Source organism: Oncorhynchus tshawytscha, unplaced genomic scaffold, assembly GCF_018296145.1.
Source record: "Oncorhynchus tshawytscha isolate Ot180627B unplaced genomic scaffold, Otsh_v2.0 Un_contig_37_pilon_pilon, whole genome shotgun sequence".
NCBI lineage: Eukaryota > Metazoa > Chordata > Actinopteri > Salmoniformes > Salmonidae > Oncorhynchus > Oncorhynchus tshawytscha.
This window is the reverse complement of record NW_024609825.1, coordinates 698,989-715,263: the sequence shown is the minus strand read 5'-3', so window position 1 is coordinate 715,263 and position 16,275 is coordinate 698,989. Positions and strand designations below refer to the sequence as shown.

Below are 16,275 nucleotides of genomic sequence, written 5' to 3'. Positions count from 1 at the left end.
GTGCTGAACGAACAGCACTAATATGACGTATAATAACATGTGAGGTTAAATATTTGATTGGAAATCTTTGAATTTACTTGCAAAGTTAAGCGGTCGCAATTGTGATCCAGAATAGAGTATGGAACGTACCCCAAAAGTAGAATGAGGAGAATTAATGGCTATGAGAGGTCACTAGTCAATGATTGAAATGACTTTGAACCAATGAGATTACTAGAAGCTTTCGTGACTGAAATATTGGCCAATCATCGGGCCAAGAGCTATCTTTGTACATGTTCCAGGGTGCGCGCACAGGAGAACATTTCCTGCCCTGATGCATGGTGGTCGAACCGAAGGGATTGTTGGAAATTTTAGAGGTTCGTATAAATGTGGTTTTACCCAGTGTGCCTTTCTACAGCCCTATCCAGTTTGGGAGACGGAAGGGGATATCTGTGCTCGCCGTTTGATATGAGAAAGATACTCCATTCAATCATAGTTTAATTCATGTATTGTCTAAAAAAATATATAGATATTATTCGCTAGCCCACATGCTAATTAGCACTAGCAAATTATTTGTCTGCGCTCTTCACACTAACGTTAGTAACTGCTGCCTGCTAACTAGTTAACGTTAGCAGTTCGTTTCAGAGGCTAATTTATAAACTCGATTTCCTCATTGACTGTTTCTTTAGCAAACTAACTTGCCTTTTCTCAACATTTGCTAGTAGATACTTGAATGACGAACTAGTTAGCTAACCGACACTCGGTGATCAATTCACTAACGCTAATCGAACAAAAACTGTTCTCCGCTAACGCTAGCTAGCTAACGTTTCTGTCTAATTTAGTTCGTTACCTATAGCTAGCTATATATAGGTAACAAATATACCAATCACATTTATAGTTGATACGGTAACGTTATGTCTGACACAGCTAGCTGAAGCTGCACTTTTGACTGCCCTATCAAGTTCCATCCAACTTCGCAACAACATGAACTGTTGAAACAACATGTCAGCTGGAAGCAGCTGGACGTTTGATTTGTATTATTAGTGTACATATGATCTAATAATGCAACAGACACTGCTATCCAATTAAATAAAGTGGGTCTAGTCGCATCCATAAGTTATCTTTGTGCGTCTGACTACAACAGTTGTATGGAAAGTGACACACACACAGTGAATTTAACGTATGTGTGTGTGTGCGTCTGGCAGAGCGACAATGCTGTTGGCTCAGATTCATCGGGACTCCCAGGGCATTGCAGAGTTCCAAAATGCAGGTGGAGACACTCAGCAGGTCACCCTCTGTTTGGCAGAGGCTGTTTCAGGTGAGTTCATCCATGCCTTTCCATTATCGGTGGGGATTCTGCCAAGTTTCCAGCAAAGCAAAAAGTTACTTACACGTGCTGTTATACATTTAGAGCCAGTTTTTTTTCTCCCTTGTGTCATTTGTGTTCAAAAGATGGCGATCAAATGGACATGGACACTGTGAGTTTACAGGCTGTGACCCTTGCAGATGGCTCTACAGCTTACATACAGCACAACCCTAAAGGTAACTCAAATCTCAATAATCTCCATAAACATACAGTAATGGAAAGTGGCCACGAAGGTATTGGCTTGACTAACAGTGAACACTACCCCATAAAGTAACCCCCAAACGGCCTGACCATGTAGAAAGAGTTGATAACCTTGCTTGGCCAAGTCATGACAGATTTCTTCTTTCTATTGATTATTATCATGATTTAGTCCATTATTTGATGAGAGCAGTCTGATTGAAGAGTGCAGTCTCCATTTCAGATGGCAAGTTCATGGATGGACAGGTCATTCAGCTGGAGGATGGATCTACTGCATATGTCCAACATGTATCAATGCCAAGAGCAGGTCTGTTTACCTCTTAGCAATGTTAATTATTGCTGTGTTTTAATGAATCATTGCTTATTTTGTTTTTTAATTTAGGCATTTTGCTTATTCATGTCACTATTCACTTTAAGATTAAACTGTATTGTGATGGGAAAATTAATATAATATCAATATTTCCAAATTTTTACTTATCAGAGGAGGCCAACAGATGGACAGGATCCCCTTTGTGTGATGTAATTGGAGGAGATGGTCTGAGACTTGAGGATGGTCAGGCTGTGCAGCTGGAAGATGGCACAACGGCTTACATTCACACACCAAAAGGTTTGTCTCAATCTTAAAGCTGCAACATGTAGCCTTTTGGGTGACCTGACCAAATTCACATCGAGATGGGAGTCATAGATCTGTCGGTTCTCATTGAAAGCCTAATAAGTGGTAAATATGCACTTTGTCTATGCTTCCTGATCTTAAGTTTAGTTTTTGCATCTTTTACTTTCGGTTTTATACACATGCTTCAAACAGCTGAAAATACAATATTTTTGGTTATTGAAAATATATTTCAGAGATTAAGATGGTACAGTGATTCTCTACATTGTTTGTTTTATCACAAACTGAAATTAAGCAAATGTAATAATTTTAGCAACTAGGAAATGCTGGAGTGATTTCTGCATATTGCATCTTTTTAAGATTGTTGTAATCCCTTTGTCAATAAATGTGTTTTTACCCAGTGTTTAAATATTTGAGGAGAAATTTGAATGGGTAAATTTAAAATTAAAACAACTTTTTGCAGAGGGTGCTAAATTAAAATGAAACTCCCTCACAGATACATATGACCAGAATACCCTGCAGGCTGTTCAGCTGGAGGATGGCACCACAGCTTACATCCAGCACACAGTACAGATGCCCCAAACCAACACCATCCTGGCCATCCAGGCAGATGGAACAGTGTCAGACCTGAACGCTGATGGAACCCTCGACCAAGAGACCATCAACGTGCTGGAACAATACACCGCTAAGGTAGTTTGCTATTGACATTGTATCTTAACAGCTCATCAACTCAGCAGTATATTCAATTTTCAAATACCCTATCAGTGTTTGAGGTAAAATGGTCACTGGTTATTTCCCCCTTTGTTTTCTCAGGTGGAAGCTGATGATGTCAACTCCGTACTGATGAGAGCTGAGCAAGATTGTGGTGTGCAGATGCAGGTACTATACTTCTCATGTTTATCTATGTCATATCATATTTACCACCAGCTTACATTGGATACATATTTCTTTCAGATTGTGCTTCAAAGGCAGAGTGGTCGTAGTTCTAGGGAGCAGTCGACAGAGAAATCTTTCCGCTGTGACTATGAGGGCTGTGGGAAGCTCTACACAACTGCACACCATCTGAAGGTAAAGCACACTCACTCTCTGAAGACGATTTCGGTTCTTGAATGTAGAATGAGTCAGACTCAACTGGTCCAAATGACTAATCTGTTAATCTTGTTTGATTTGCTCTTTTCTGCCCCCTGCAGGTACATGAGAGGTACCACACAGGTGACCGGCCATATCTGTGTGATCATCTGGGCTGTGGAAAGAAGTTTGCTACAGGTAATAAACGACCTTCAGACTAATGCAAAGGTCCATAATCCTTTGAGATATGAAGTGGAGGGGCTCTCGGCATAAGTCACAGTAACATTGTTGTTGAAATGGCTAAGGAGATATCAGTTTCCTCAGTTTGAACAATTCCTCATTATCTGAACAATGTCGGTCAGTGTGACTGTGATCCATTAAACGTACAGCACATGTTTCCAACTCAGCAAAATGTGTTTGTTTTTTCCCCAAAAGGGTATGGTCTGAAAAGCCACATCAGGACACACACTGGTGAGAAGCCTTATCGCTGCCAGGAAGTGCACTGTGCAAAGTCGTTCAAGACGTCAGGTGACCTCCAAAAGCACATCAGAACCCACACAGGTACAAAACTTGTCCAGAGTCAGACTTATACCTAATCTTATCCCTACATATGCAATCTACAGTGTACAACTATTTTTTTTTTTGTCCTCGGATTTGGATTAGAAATCATGTGATCATGCTGTTTATAAATAATCTCAACCATGAACTTGAAGAGGTCTTGAACAAGCTCATCATCCCCGCTGTACTGTAGGAGAGAAGCCATTCATGTGCCCATTTGAGGGGTGCGGGAGATCGTTTACTACCTCTAACATCAGGAAGGTGCACATTCGCACACACACAGGGGAGAGGCCTTACTACTGTGCAGAGCCTGGCTGTGGGCGAGCCTTCGCCAGTGCCACCAACTATAAGAACCATGTGAGGATCCACACAGGTATGTAGTCCTTATGTTTTTTCTTTATGTTAAAAATCACACAACAACATTATTCAGTCCTTTTGTAGTGTGGCCTTTTTACAGTGTGATTAATGAAATGGATGTATTTACAGGAGAGAAGCCTTACGTTTGCACAGTCCCAGGCTGTGACAAGCGGTTCACAGAGTATTCCAGCCTTTACAAACACCACGTTGTCCACACACCATGCAAGCCCTACAACTGCAACCACTGTGGGAAGACCTACAAGCAGATCTCTACCCTGGCCATGCACAAACGCACAGCGCATAACGTCACAGAGCCCATTGAGGAAGAGCAGGAGGCCTACTACGAACCCCCTACAGGTCAGGCTTGGAAGTCAACACCACCTTACACAGATGTATTAGTCATCAATGGATGACTTCATCTTATTTGTCTTTCCTCTCCTCTGTTTTTTGGGGAGGAGAAAAAAAAGAACCCAACCTATGTGTACGAAGGTGTAACTAGTTACCTGTAGATTACCTCTGAAGTCTGACGTATACCTCTGTTTAAAGGTTGACTCTCGATGAATCACTGACTGCTGTTATGCCCTTATTAGGACTGCAACCAGAGAAATGACTCAGTCACGAGACGATAATTGAGAAATGTCATTGTTGTTATTCCATGTGATTCAGAGGCCATCGATGATCCCTCAGTGAATTTTGCCCCGGTTGAGGAGGAGGAAGAGGAGTCCTGTTCGGAACAGATGACTGAAACTGAGGCCATTGGTCAGCAGCATGTGCAGCTCATAACACACCCGGATGGAACTCAACAGGTTAGTATAAAATAAATGGAGTCTTCACACTCATTTAATTTTTTAATTTCACCGGAAGTGTACCACACCCATATTTATAGACATAGGACAAGCATCAATTAGAGCAGTCTATACATATTTAAGTTGAGAGGGGATATATTTTGTGTGTGTGTGTACACACACACACACACACACACATACTGTGCATTTGGAAAGTATTCAGACCCCTTGACTTTTTCCACATTTTGTTATGTTACAGCCTTGTTCTAAAATAGATGAAATAGGTTTTTTCTCATCAATCTACACACAATACCCCATAATGACAAAGCAAAAACTTGTTTTTAGAAATCTAAAAAACAACTGATATATGCCATTTACATAAATATTCATACCCTTTACTCAGTAATTTGTTGAAGCACCTTTGGCAGTGATTACAGCCTTGAGTCTTAAGTGTGACGCTACAAACTTGGCACACCTGTATTTGGGGAGTTTCTTCCAATTCTACTCTGCAGATCCTCTCAAGCTCTGTCAGGTTGGATGGGGTGCGTTGCTGTACAGCTATTTTCAGCTCTCCAGAGATGTTCGATCGGGTTCAAGTCCGGGCTCTGGCTGGGCCACTCAAGGACATTCAGTGACTCCTGAGTCGTCTTGGCTGTGTTCTAAGGGTTGTTGGAAGATTAACTATTTTCTTTCAATTTTATTTAACTAGGTAAGTCAGTTAAGAACAAGTTCTTATTCACAATGACGGCCAAACCCTAACCCGGATGATGCGGGGCCACTTGTGCACTGCCCTATGGGACTCTCAATCACGGCCGGTTGTGATACAGGCTGGAAACGAAACGGGGTCTGCAGTGACGCCTCTAGCACTGAGATGCAGTGCCTTAGACCGCTGAGCCACTCGGCAGCCCTGGGGCAGGTTTTCATCAAGTATCTCTCTGTACTTTGCTCGGTTCACCTTCGCCTCGATCCTGACTTGTCTCCCAGTCCATGCCGCTAAAAAACATGCCCACAGCATGATGCTGCCACCACCATGCTTCACCGTAGGGATGGTGCCAGGTTTCTTCCAGACGTGACACTTGGCATTCAGGTCCAAGAGTTCAATCTAGATTTCATTAGACCAGAGAATCTTGTTTCTCATGGTCTGAGAGTCTTTCAGTGCCTTTTGGCGAACTCCAAGCGTGTTGTCATGTGTCTGTTCCTGAAGAGTGGCTTCTGTCTGGCCACTCTACCATGAAGGCCTGATTGGTGGAGTGCTGCAGAGATGGTTGTCCTTCTGAAAGGTTCCCCCATCTCTACAGAGGAACTCTAGAGCTCTGTCAGTGGCCATCAGGTTCTTGGTCATCCCCCCCCTACCAAGGCCCTTCTCCCCCGATTGCTCAGGAAGAGTCTTGGTGGTTCCAAACTTCACCCATTTAAGAATTATGGAGGCCACTGTTCTTTGGGACCTTCAATGCTGCAGAAATGTTTAGGTACCCTTCCCCAGATCTGTGCTTCGACACAATCCTGTCTCGGAGCTCTACGGACAATTCCTTCTACCTCATGGCTTGGTTTTTGCTCTGACATGCACTGTCAACTGTGGGACCTTATATAGACAGGTGTGTGCCTTTCCGTATCATGTCAAATCAATTGAATTTACCACCGGTGGACTTCAGTCAAGTTATAGAAACATCTCAAGGATGATCAATGGAAACAGGATGCACCTGAGCTCAATATTGAGTTGCATAGCAAAGGGTCTGAATGCTTATATGAATTAAGGTATTTCTGTTATTTTTAATGAATTTTTAAACCTGTTTTCGCTTTGTCATTATGGGGAATTGTATGTAGGTTGTTTAGGATAATTTTTAAAATCCATTTTAGAATAGGGCTGTAACGTAACAATGTGGAAAAGTCAAGGGGTCTGAATACTTTCCGAAGGCACTGTATATATATTTATTGATTGAATATTATAACTGTAGACATTTATATCAGGTAGACAAAACGTATGTTAATACCCAACAGTAGTTGTCATAATAAAAAATAAATCAGATAGCGTTCACAGGAAATGGCTTAAAGGATGGAAACATTGTTTGTGAATAAAGGTGCGTGGTGCAGCTTATGCGTGTGCAGGCTCTATTTATTTTATACCTAGTTTTTTCAGGCCTGCACCCTGTTGAGGGATGTGCATTTGATAACACTTTACTACCCAACAGGTTAGCAAATACTAAACTAGAGTGAGCATATTCATTCTATTTCTATGTTACCTCTCTTAATTAATGTCTCAACAACCCCATTTATCCCCCTACATCTGCATACCTCTATACCCATGGCACCATACACTGGGTATGTTTACATGCACGCTAATAACTAAATATGAAACTGATTATGACAGAGGGCCAAGTATGGCATTAGTCGTGTAAACACCTAACTATGCTTATCTTAATCGGTGTATGGTCATAATCGAAATAAGCATATGCAAATTAAAACACCTGGTTTTTGAATGATTAGGACATGTAAACAGCTCAATCGGTATTCTAGCAATGTATTTGATCTGCGCATGTGCCAGTACTGCAAGCCTCTCTTATGTGCGAGTGAAGTGAGTTTGGAAAAACTGAAAGTATGCATCTTAAATAGTTTTCACATATAAACACTATCCATTGAGTGTACACAACATTAAGAACACCTTCCTACTATTGAGTTTCACCCACCCCCACCCCCCCACCTTTACCCTCAGATCAGCCTCAATTTGTTGGGCATGGACTGTACAAGGTGTCGAAAGTATTCCACAGGGATGCTGGCCCATGTTGACTCCAGTGCTTCCCACAGAAGACTGATTTGTGTAGCTGTACAATGTTTCATAGAGGGCAAATGGTAAGATATATATATATATATATCTTACCATTTGCCCTCTATGAAACATTGTACAGCTACACAAATCAGTCTTCTGTGGGAAGCACTGGAGTCAACATGGGCCAGCATCCCTGTGGAATACTTTATATATATATATATATATATATATATATATAGTGTATGATAAAATGTTACATGCCTTTTCATTCCCAGGTCAGTATCTCCCAGGCTGACATGCAGGCGTTGGGAAACACAATTACCATGGTAACCAGTGATGGCACCACCTTCACGGTTCCTTCCCATGAAATGCTTAATGCAGATGGAACACATTCAGTCACCATGGTAGCAGCAGATGGTACAGAAGAGCAGGTGAGTTTTACTAAAACTTTACGACCATGATCTGAAATCCCCAAATGTGTCCCTGTGCTTCTACACTTGCATTGCTTGCTGTTTGGGGTTTTAGGCTGGGTTTCTGTACAGCACTTTGAGATATCAGCTGATGTACGAAGGACTATATAAATACATTTTATTTAATATGAAATTTTATTTGATTTAGTTCTGTTTGATACCTTAACAGTGACAGAACTAGAATGATGACTAGTGATTCTATTTCTATCAACACACCCACAGCAAACACCAATAGAACTGGGTACTTTCCACTTAAAGGGCAAAACCCCCTCTTCAGACTTGTGATGTGTTTTGGACTTCAGGTCTTAATACATTTTGGACCTCTTCCCCCCCCCCCAGGTGGCCATTGATTTGGCCTCCTTTCAGGGCATGCAGACAGAGGAGGGTGTTCACCCTGTCACTCTGTTAGCCACCTCAAACGGCACACAGATCGCTGTCCAGGTAGGGGACTCCCTCTGACACAAAACACCAAATATTGCAACATTAAGAGACAAGCAGGGCACACACTATATTCCCATTGGATGCTGAGAAGCATAACGAGTTCAAATGACACTGCAGTAACTTTAACAAACAGCTGTTTGTTAGCCTAACTCACTGTACTTATAAAGAAGTACAGTGCATTCTATTGTAGTCACTGAGCTGGCCTACAGCAGTGTGAATCTGAGATCATTGACCATCACTAAGGGTCCTATTCAGTCTTGAGGTACACGTGTTTTAGGAACTCTGCACCACTCCTGTCTATTCTAGACTGCTGACTATTCCTGACAAATCTGTTGGTAAATAGAAACAATAACATTCAGTGTGTTGGTATTCAATGATCACATCAGTCATTCCATTGTGATGTTAATACAAGGTATTTTAAGTAAATAAGGTTAGACTTGACTCATCCCTGTAGACTCCACCCAGTCAGTCTGCTATGTAGGTTTGCTTCCCTTTGACGCCTACATGAGCTACTGTTTACTGCAATGGGAGGAGCCTTAGTTTTTAAACTAAAGTATCTAATGACAAGATGATACAAAATATGTTACTTACACCTGATCACACCAATTTTGCATAAATAATATTATGTTTTCTCACTGTGTGATTTCAACCTTTGTGTTTCTTAGCTCAGTGAACAACCTTCACTCGAAGAAGCCATCAGGATAGCATCAAGAATACAACAAGGAGAGATGGGATTGGACAATTAGATTAGATAATCCTTTCAGTACTATGACTTCTATTGAAATATTTGATGAGAACAAGATCTATACATATTCTGCAGTTTTCTGACTCAAGGGTATTGTTCTTAAATCAAACATGAAATTCTTTATTAAGATTTGTAAATAGACATTTTGATATGGCTCCACAGAGTCTGTAATGCTGAAACATCCATGAGTAAAATGTGTGTTGCTGCATGAATGAGTTATAGAAATGTAATGTGTTTTTGGACTTTTTGTACCATTTTTCCATGTGTGAATATTGTATTCTGTGTATATACAGTAAATAGCCAATGTTTTTAATCCAGCATATATTTTAACTTTGAATATGTACAAATAATGGATACACATTGGTTAAATAAAGCAGTACAATTCTATATATTTTCTCTAATTGTTTTTGTGAAAATGTTGTGGATTTATAATCTGAAATCTACTTGATTTGATATTGTTTAGTATTTAATTTAATTTATTGGTATGTGTAAGACCCAGTATATTTGTTTATAGCAAGTGCTTAAAATGTCTCCACATATTTACGTCATCAGCTCATACTATTATATGAGCTGTTGGACAATTCTTATCAATTTAAGATTTTTGGGAATATTGGCTTTTTGTTCAATACTTAATGATATACTAAGAAGCAATTTCAGAAAGCATCAGTGTCTCTTGTGAATGCTAGAAGATTAGCTGAGAAGATCAAGGGCAATGAATTACAATACAGAACAATGGGGACTAATGTTGCGGACAAATTAATTAAAAGCGTCAAAGGATAATAAATTAAATAAAAATTAAGATCCAAGGATTCAATTCGCGCCAAAGTGACGTGCATGTCAAAAGTTCAATTAGTGACGTAAAACTTAGCTTCGAAGGACGTAACGCCCGCGTTTCAAACTTCAGGAATGAGTTCTCATTGGCTGAAGATTGGAATCTTTTATTTTTTAGATTGGAATAATTCTGCCAACGGTCGCGGGAAGCGGAGCAGTGTTGTCTGAACAAATTGTGACAATATTTCGGGTAAACAAATAGTCGACTGGAGTATTTTCACAACTTGACACGTACTAAACTCGTTTTTATGTAGTAAATAAGCGCTCAGCATAATATATCGTGTGTTTGCTAGTACGGTGTGCTCCCCATGGGACGAAGATAACGCGCTACTGTAGCTAGCTAACCGTTTTAACGTATTTGTAAAGTTAGTGAGAAAACGTTAGCTAATTTAATTAGCCACGTCATTTTGGATTACAAATTGACTCAAGATTGTAGCGCCATGGGCACACGGATGTCAAGCTACTCGGGATAATTTGAAACGATTTGGCTAACTAGCCACTTTTACATTATAGCCAACTTTACTGCGCCTGGGAAGTGATGAGTTTCAGTTGCCGAATGTTCGTCAGTAGGTCCCCGAAGATGGGACCTATTCGACAGAGACTAGACTTCAACCAGAGTGACGGAGAGGACGATGGTAACAACAGCATTGGAGCCGAGTCGAGTCTCGCCGAAATGGACTCCCCAGTGCAATCGCCGAGACAGAATTCCTACTTAAACCAAGACGTCTGTAACAGCACCATGAAGACCGCTACCGCGGAGGATCGCGTTGAACATTGGGATGAGGAGGGATTTGGATGTCTTTTCCCCCTAAAATCACCAGGGACTGAATTGATGAAGGGGTCACTTTCTCCGAGAAAAGGGGCCCGGCCCTACTACAACAGCTCGTCCCCGGAATTTTCCTACAATCAGGAGGATGGAAGCTCTCCCATTCCCGGTTGTCCCGACACACCGCCCCATAAAACCTTCAGAAAACTCCGGCTATTTGATGTCCCACACACACCTAAGGTTAACTACAGTAACATGTTGTTTTCAAATGATTCTATCAGATCCACAATGTAAGAACAAATGAACTTTTTAAAGTTTTCAGCCAGAGAGAACCAGCAACAGTGCAATATGACTGACTATTTCTGTCTTCAACATGTTTGAACATGAGAATACTAAATAGTTTGATTATATTACCTGGCAATGGGATAGATGAGTTTACTCTGAGTCATTGATCTCCTTGTGACTTGTTTTCAATATTTGTGTTCATATGACCCTCACCAACTATACACATGTTATTCTTATCTAATGGAATGTTTTGTTTTCCCTTTCAGAGTCTGTTGTCCAGAGCCAGGGCAGTGGCCATAGGATCCACAGTCTGCCGGGTAGGAGTAGGTGTCAACATGAATGGGGACTCAACAGGCAGACCACACACAGACAGCAGGAGTAGACCGACACCCATGATCAACATCAATCCATTCACCCCTGACTCATTACTGATCCAGAGAGCAACGTTACAAAGGAACAACCGAAAGAGATCACAGAGGAATGAGTAAGAGAATTATACCTTATACTGATGTCATTATTTACCAGGTGTTACATTGGGATTTTGTGGGAGTGGGACTTGAGTTGTCCTCAAACAAACTCTATTTCCTATTTATTTTCTCCAATATCCTAAGGTAGTTGTGGAACTCTTGTCAGAACCATTTTATAAAACTCAAAAGTAGTTGCAGTTAGTGTTGTAAAGTAGATCATATTTTACTACTGTGCCACAACTCAAGTTTCTTTCATGACTGTTATACAACAAAAAAAAAGCATCTTAGAATTGGGAGATTCGTATTTCTGTCGGTGTAAATGGAGCATGGCCTATTCTTAGTTGACAATAGATTCAGACATGCTTCTAGATCTAGAGTGTGCATTAAATCAGTTGACTATTGCGTGCTTGTTGGCAGCAACCCAAAGCCACATGGTCACACTCACAATGTGCACTTGTAGGGATTGTCTGCCCTCCAGTGGTTGGAAGGTTATATAACACATTTTGTTTACTTTCCTTTGTCTCTAAAGCTCATGTGGAGAGGACATGGAAGCCAGTGATGCGGAGTGTGAAGAGGACATCGTTCCACCATCAAAGGTACATTTTTGTAATCACAAATATAAGTTTTACTTTTTATAGTTGTTTATGGCAACTGCTTCGGCCTCTGACCACAATGCACCACAGAGGGCAGTGTGTACTGCACAGTACATCACCGAGGCCTAGCTTCCTGCCATCCAGGACCTCTATACCAGGCGGTGTCAGAGAGAGGCCCTAAAAATTGTCAGACTCCAGCCTCCCTAGTCATAGACTGTTCTCTCTGCTACTGCGTGGTACCGGAGTCCAAGAGGTTTCTAAACCGCTACTCCCCTCAAGCCAGGAGACTCATGAACATCTAATCAAATGGCTACCCAGACTATTTGGGTTGCCCCCCCTTCTACGCTGCTGCTACTCTGTTATTATCTATGTCTAGTCACTTTAACTCTACCTACATGTTCATATTACCTCGACACCGGTGCCCCCTGCACATTGACTCTGTACAGGTACCCCTTGTATATAGCCCCGCTATTGTTATTTTCTGCTACTCTTTAATTATTTGTTCATATCTCTCACTTTGGGGGGGGGTATTTTCTTAACTGCATTGTTGGTTAAGGGCTTGTAAGTAAGTGTTTCACTGTAAGCTGTTGTATTCGGTGCATGTGACAAATAAAATTTGGTTTATTACACACACACTACTTTAGATAAGTGTATAATCCTTTCCTTGCAGAGAATGACTCTTCTGGATAGCAACATGATGTCAAGATATGCCACAGAGTTTCATGAGCTGGAGAAGATAGGATCTGGGGAGTTTGGCTCTGTCTTCAAATGTGTGAAAAGACTCGATGGATGCATCTATGCCATCAAACGCTCAAAGAAGCCCCTCGCTGGATCTGTAGACGAGTAAGAGAATCTCTTGGATTTTGAAAAGCTGACAATCCAAGTGTAAGTTTAAACGCCTTGTTGACCTTAATGCTATGCCATTTTTGTGCTAATATTGTGTTCTGTTTTCCTCAGACAGAATGCACTCCGGGAGGTGTATGCCCACGCGGTCTTGGGACAGCACCCCCATGTAGTGAGGTACTACTCTGCCTGGTCAGAGGATGACCACATGCTCATACAGAATGAGTACTGTAATGGTGGCACACTGGCAGACGTGGTCTCAGAGAACTACAGAACCATGCGCTTCTTCTCTGAGCTGGACCTCAAGGACCTTCTCCTTCAGGTGGCCCGTGGACTGAAGTACATTCACTCCACCTCTCTGGTTCACATGGACATCAAGCCAAGTAAGAAACTGCAAAGTTTTGCATACAGCTCAGCTATTGAAATCATTTCAAATATTTATGATTTAACACTTGCCGTGCTTTGCTTTTCTCAGGCAACATCTTCTTGTCCCGAAGGACTGTGGTGTGTGTCGATCAATTTGACGATGATGAAGGACCAAATACAAATGTTGTTTACAAAATAGGTACTTCAACAAAAAAAATAGAATAGAAAACATCATGCAAATGAAACAAGCTAATAATTGAGTGTAGTTGTCAACCAGGCAGACTGATTCTGATGTTTTTAATTTATTTTTCCCTCAGGTGATCTTGGCCATGTGACCAGAATGGACAATCCTCAAGTTGAAGAAGGGGACAGCAGGTACCTGGCCAATGAAGTCTTACAAGAGGTAATTGGATAACTCCTCCCCATACCACCACATTTGTTAAATTATCCAAAATCATGTGACGTAACAACTGAACCAATGTGTTTTTCAGGACTACAGAAACCTCACCAGGGCAGATATTTTTGCCCTAGCACTGACTGTGATCAGTGCCTCAGGAGCTGAACCACTCCCAACTAATGGTGACAAGTGGCATGACATCAGACAAGGAAAACTACCTGCGATACCTCAAGTGCTCTCACAGGAATTCCCAAGTTTACTGAAGGTATGACTAGAAATGACCAGGGGTGCTTCCCAAATGGTACACTTTCCCTGCATAGTGCGCATATTTGACCTAAGCCCTGGTCGAAAGTAGTGCACTATAAAGGGTTTAGGGTGCCATGTTGGATGCAGTGCTTCATTCTGTAATGGTGGTTTGTGTGCAGGACAAGCAGTAGTAATAATGTTTAATTAGTGGTATTAATGTATTGTGTGCTGCAGTTGATGATCCACCCTGACCCTGCCAGTAGACCATCTGCCTCTTCCCTCACCAAGCATCCCGTCCTCCTCACTGCCTCCCGCATGAGCGCTGACCAGCTCCGTGTGGAACTCAATGCAGAGAAGTTCAAAAATGCACTACTACAGAAGTACGTACCCTCTTCATGTCATGTCTCAAGGCTTTCCTTCCTTTTTCATTTATCATATTGTAAGTAGGACTGTTATGGATAATACTACGATATAGTGTTTGTTTTGTGAAGAAATGACTTGATGCTACCTACTTTTTATTGATTCAGGAATCCATTTCAGATGCAATTACTATGTTCTTGGTAGTTATGAATGGCTTCTCTAACAATGTGTTTGTCCTCGTGCAGGGAGCTGAAGAAGGCCCAGCAGGCCAAAGTAGCCGCAGAGGAGAAGGTTCTGATCTCTGATAGGGTCCTAACGCGCTCTACCCTTCAGTCCAGCAGGAGCTCCAGGCTCATCGGCAAGAAGATGAACCGCTCAGTCAGCCTGACTATCTACTGAGCGGGCCAACTGCCAACCCAAATGGGTATCCGACAGGGTCGTGTTCACTAGATGCGACATGGGGGGGAACAGGCCAAAACGGAGTGGGACTACCGGAAATTGTCCAATTAGAAATGCTTGTTTTTTTGTTGCAAAACTTTTTCCTACTGTGTGCTCTAATGAATATGACCCTGGTTGCACTCAACAGTGAACTGGGCAGGCCTCCCTAGGCAGACATGGAGAGATGGGCTTCAGAGTGTCAAAACCGACTATGATAATTCTTACTGTTTGGCACTTGGAAAGGGTTAGTAAGACCATGGACAACAATTATTTGACTAAAGAGTGAAAGGGTTGTTACCTTCCCAAGCACTTGGCATTTTCTGCCAGTTTCTATTAAATAACAAAGCCGATATTTGTTTTTAATGAAATGTGGGCGGATGCTAGAACATTCTGTAGCCAGTGTGAGGGTTTGGGTTGGTGTGATACAAATTTGCACCTTAGTCTGTTATACCTGATGTCAGGTAGTGGAACTGGACCATTGACTAGGAATGATACAATGAGCACTTTGAACTTGCTTTATGTACACTGTTTTGCTCAGTTGGTAGAGCATGGTGCTTGTAATGCCAGGGTTGTGGGTTCAATTCTCACGGGGGACCAGTACGAAAAAAAGTATGAAAGTGTATGCACTCACTACTGTAAGTCGCTCTGGGTAAGAGTGTCTGCTAGATGTAAAAATGCATACTGCTGCTATATATGTTGGTTTGTCTTGAACTGGAGTGGAGTTCAGTGAATTTATAAATTCCATTCAGATGTTTAGAATAGTTTCAGTAATCAATCTCTTCTTTAAAACATGGTGTTTCAATGTGTTGCATCTGTAATACATTTCCTATCTGAAGTTCATTATGTACTGAGTTGTGTACACTGATTGTTTAAGATGTTTTACTCATGTTAATTATTCATGATGAGTTCAATCTGTAATGGGTTGGTCGAAGTGGATCATTGTGTCAAGCCCCGGTGTCATTTTATATATGATGCATAGAGCCACTGGACAATTGTTTTAGTAAAGTCAGTATTTTAAGCTTGCACCTAACATCGCGACTGTAGCATTATTGACTCATTTACATTTGTACATGTTTTACAATGTAGATTATTTTGACTGCTATTGGTTTCATGTTACTTGTTCCAATTTGAATAAATTCACTCCCGATAATATGGATGCCTTGGAACTGTCATGTTTGTCGATGGATGTTGCTGTAAACAAAAACAACTGGCACTACACATGGTATTCTGGGAAAGACCTCGTTATCTAAGGAAGATAAATTATAGATGGTGGTCTTTCAGATTATGCAAACTTTGTTTCATAGTTTATTGTAAATTGATCGTCTGTTATGCATTATGCAACAGA

The 16,275-nt window shown here is 41.3% G+C and overlaps 2 protein-coding genes across 7 annotated transcripts; both read left to right on the top strand.

Moving 5' to 3' along the window:
* Positions 1–231: 231 nt before the first annotated feature.
* Positions 232–9,725, top strand: LOC112263835 (zinc finger protein 143). Of its 5 annotated transcripts, none has more exons than XM_024440466.2 (16): positions 232–353; positions 1,182–1,294; positions 1,429–1,518; positions 1,752–1,847; positions 2,022–2,147; positions 2,647–2,840; positions 2,964–3,029; positions 3,105–3,218; positions 3,341–3,416; positions 3,654–3,779; positions 3,970–4,149; positions 4,263–4,490; positions 4,800–4,939; positions 7,958–8,113; positions 8,492–8,593; positions 9,259–9,725. In XM_024440466.2, exons 2-16 carry the CDS (start codon positions 1,189–1,191, stop codon positions 9,337–9,339), a joined length of 1,881 nt encoding a protein of 626 aa, XP_024296234.1. In that variant the 5' UTR covers positions 232–353; positions 1,182–1,188; the 3' UTR covers positions 9,340–9,725. The 5 variants fall into 5 exon arrangements, with proteins under 5 accessions (XP_024296234.1, XP_024296236.1, XP_024296235.1 ...); XM_024440468.2 differs by lacking the exon at positions 232–353 and adding an exon at positions 381–572; XM_024440467.2 differs by lacking the exon at positions 232–353 and adding an exon at positions 381–1,070.
* Positions 9,726–10,250: 525 nt separating this feature from the next.
* Positions 10,251–16,086, top strand: LOC112263837 (wee1-like protein kinase 1-A). Of its 2 annotated transcripts, none has more exons than XM_024440469.2 (10): positions 10,251–11,175; positions 11,487–11,704; positions 12,217–12,283; positions 12,951–13,123; positions 13,238–13,506; positions 13,599–13,688; positions 13,807–13,892; positions 13,981–14,151; positions 14,367–14,512; positions 14,738–16,086. In XM_024440469.2, exons 1-10 carry the CDS (start codon positions 10,708–10,710, stop codon positions 14,889–14,891), a joined length of 1,842 nt encoding a protein of 613 aa, XP_024296237.1. In that variant the 5' UTR covers positions 10,251–10,707; the 3' UTR covers positions 14,892–16,086. The 2 variants fall into 2 exon arrangements, with proteins under 2 accessions (XP_024296237.1, XP_024296238.1); XM_024440470.2 differs by having other exon boundaries at positions 10,263–10,359.
* The last annotated feature ends 189 nt before the right edge of the window (positions 16,087–16,275 follow it).

Bases quoted from the DNA above. Each gene is read 5' to 3' on its own strand.
- LOC112263835 (XM_024440464.2), top strand. From the start codon at position 1,159: ATGTGTGTGTGTGCGTCTGGCAGAGCGACAATGCTGTTGGCTCAGATT. The intron at 2,841-2,963 runs GTAGTTTGCTAT...TTGTTTTCTCAG, and splicing joins TGGAACAATACACCGCTAAG to GTGGAAGCTGATGATGTCAA. The intron at 4,940-7,957 runs GTTAGTATAAAA...TTTCATTCCCAG, and splicing joins ACCCGGATGGAACTCAACAG to GTCAGTATCTCCCAGGCTGA.
- LOC112263837 (XM_024440469.2), top strand. From the start codon at position 10,708: ATGAGTTTCAGTTGCCGAATGTTCGTCAGTAGGTCCCCGAAGATGGGA. The intron at 11,705-12,216 runs GTAAGAGAATTA...TTGTCTCTAAAG, and splicing joins AAGAGATCACAGAGGAATGA to CTCATGTGGAGAGGACATGG. The intron at 13,689-13,806 runs GTACTTCAACAA...TTTTTCCCTCAG, and splicing joins AAATGTTGTTTACAAAATAG to GTGATCTTGGCCATGTGACC.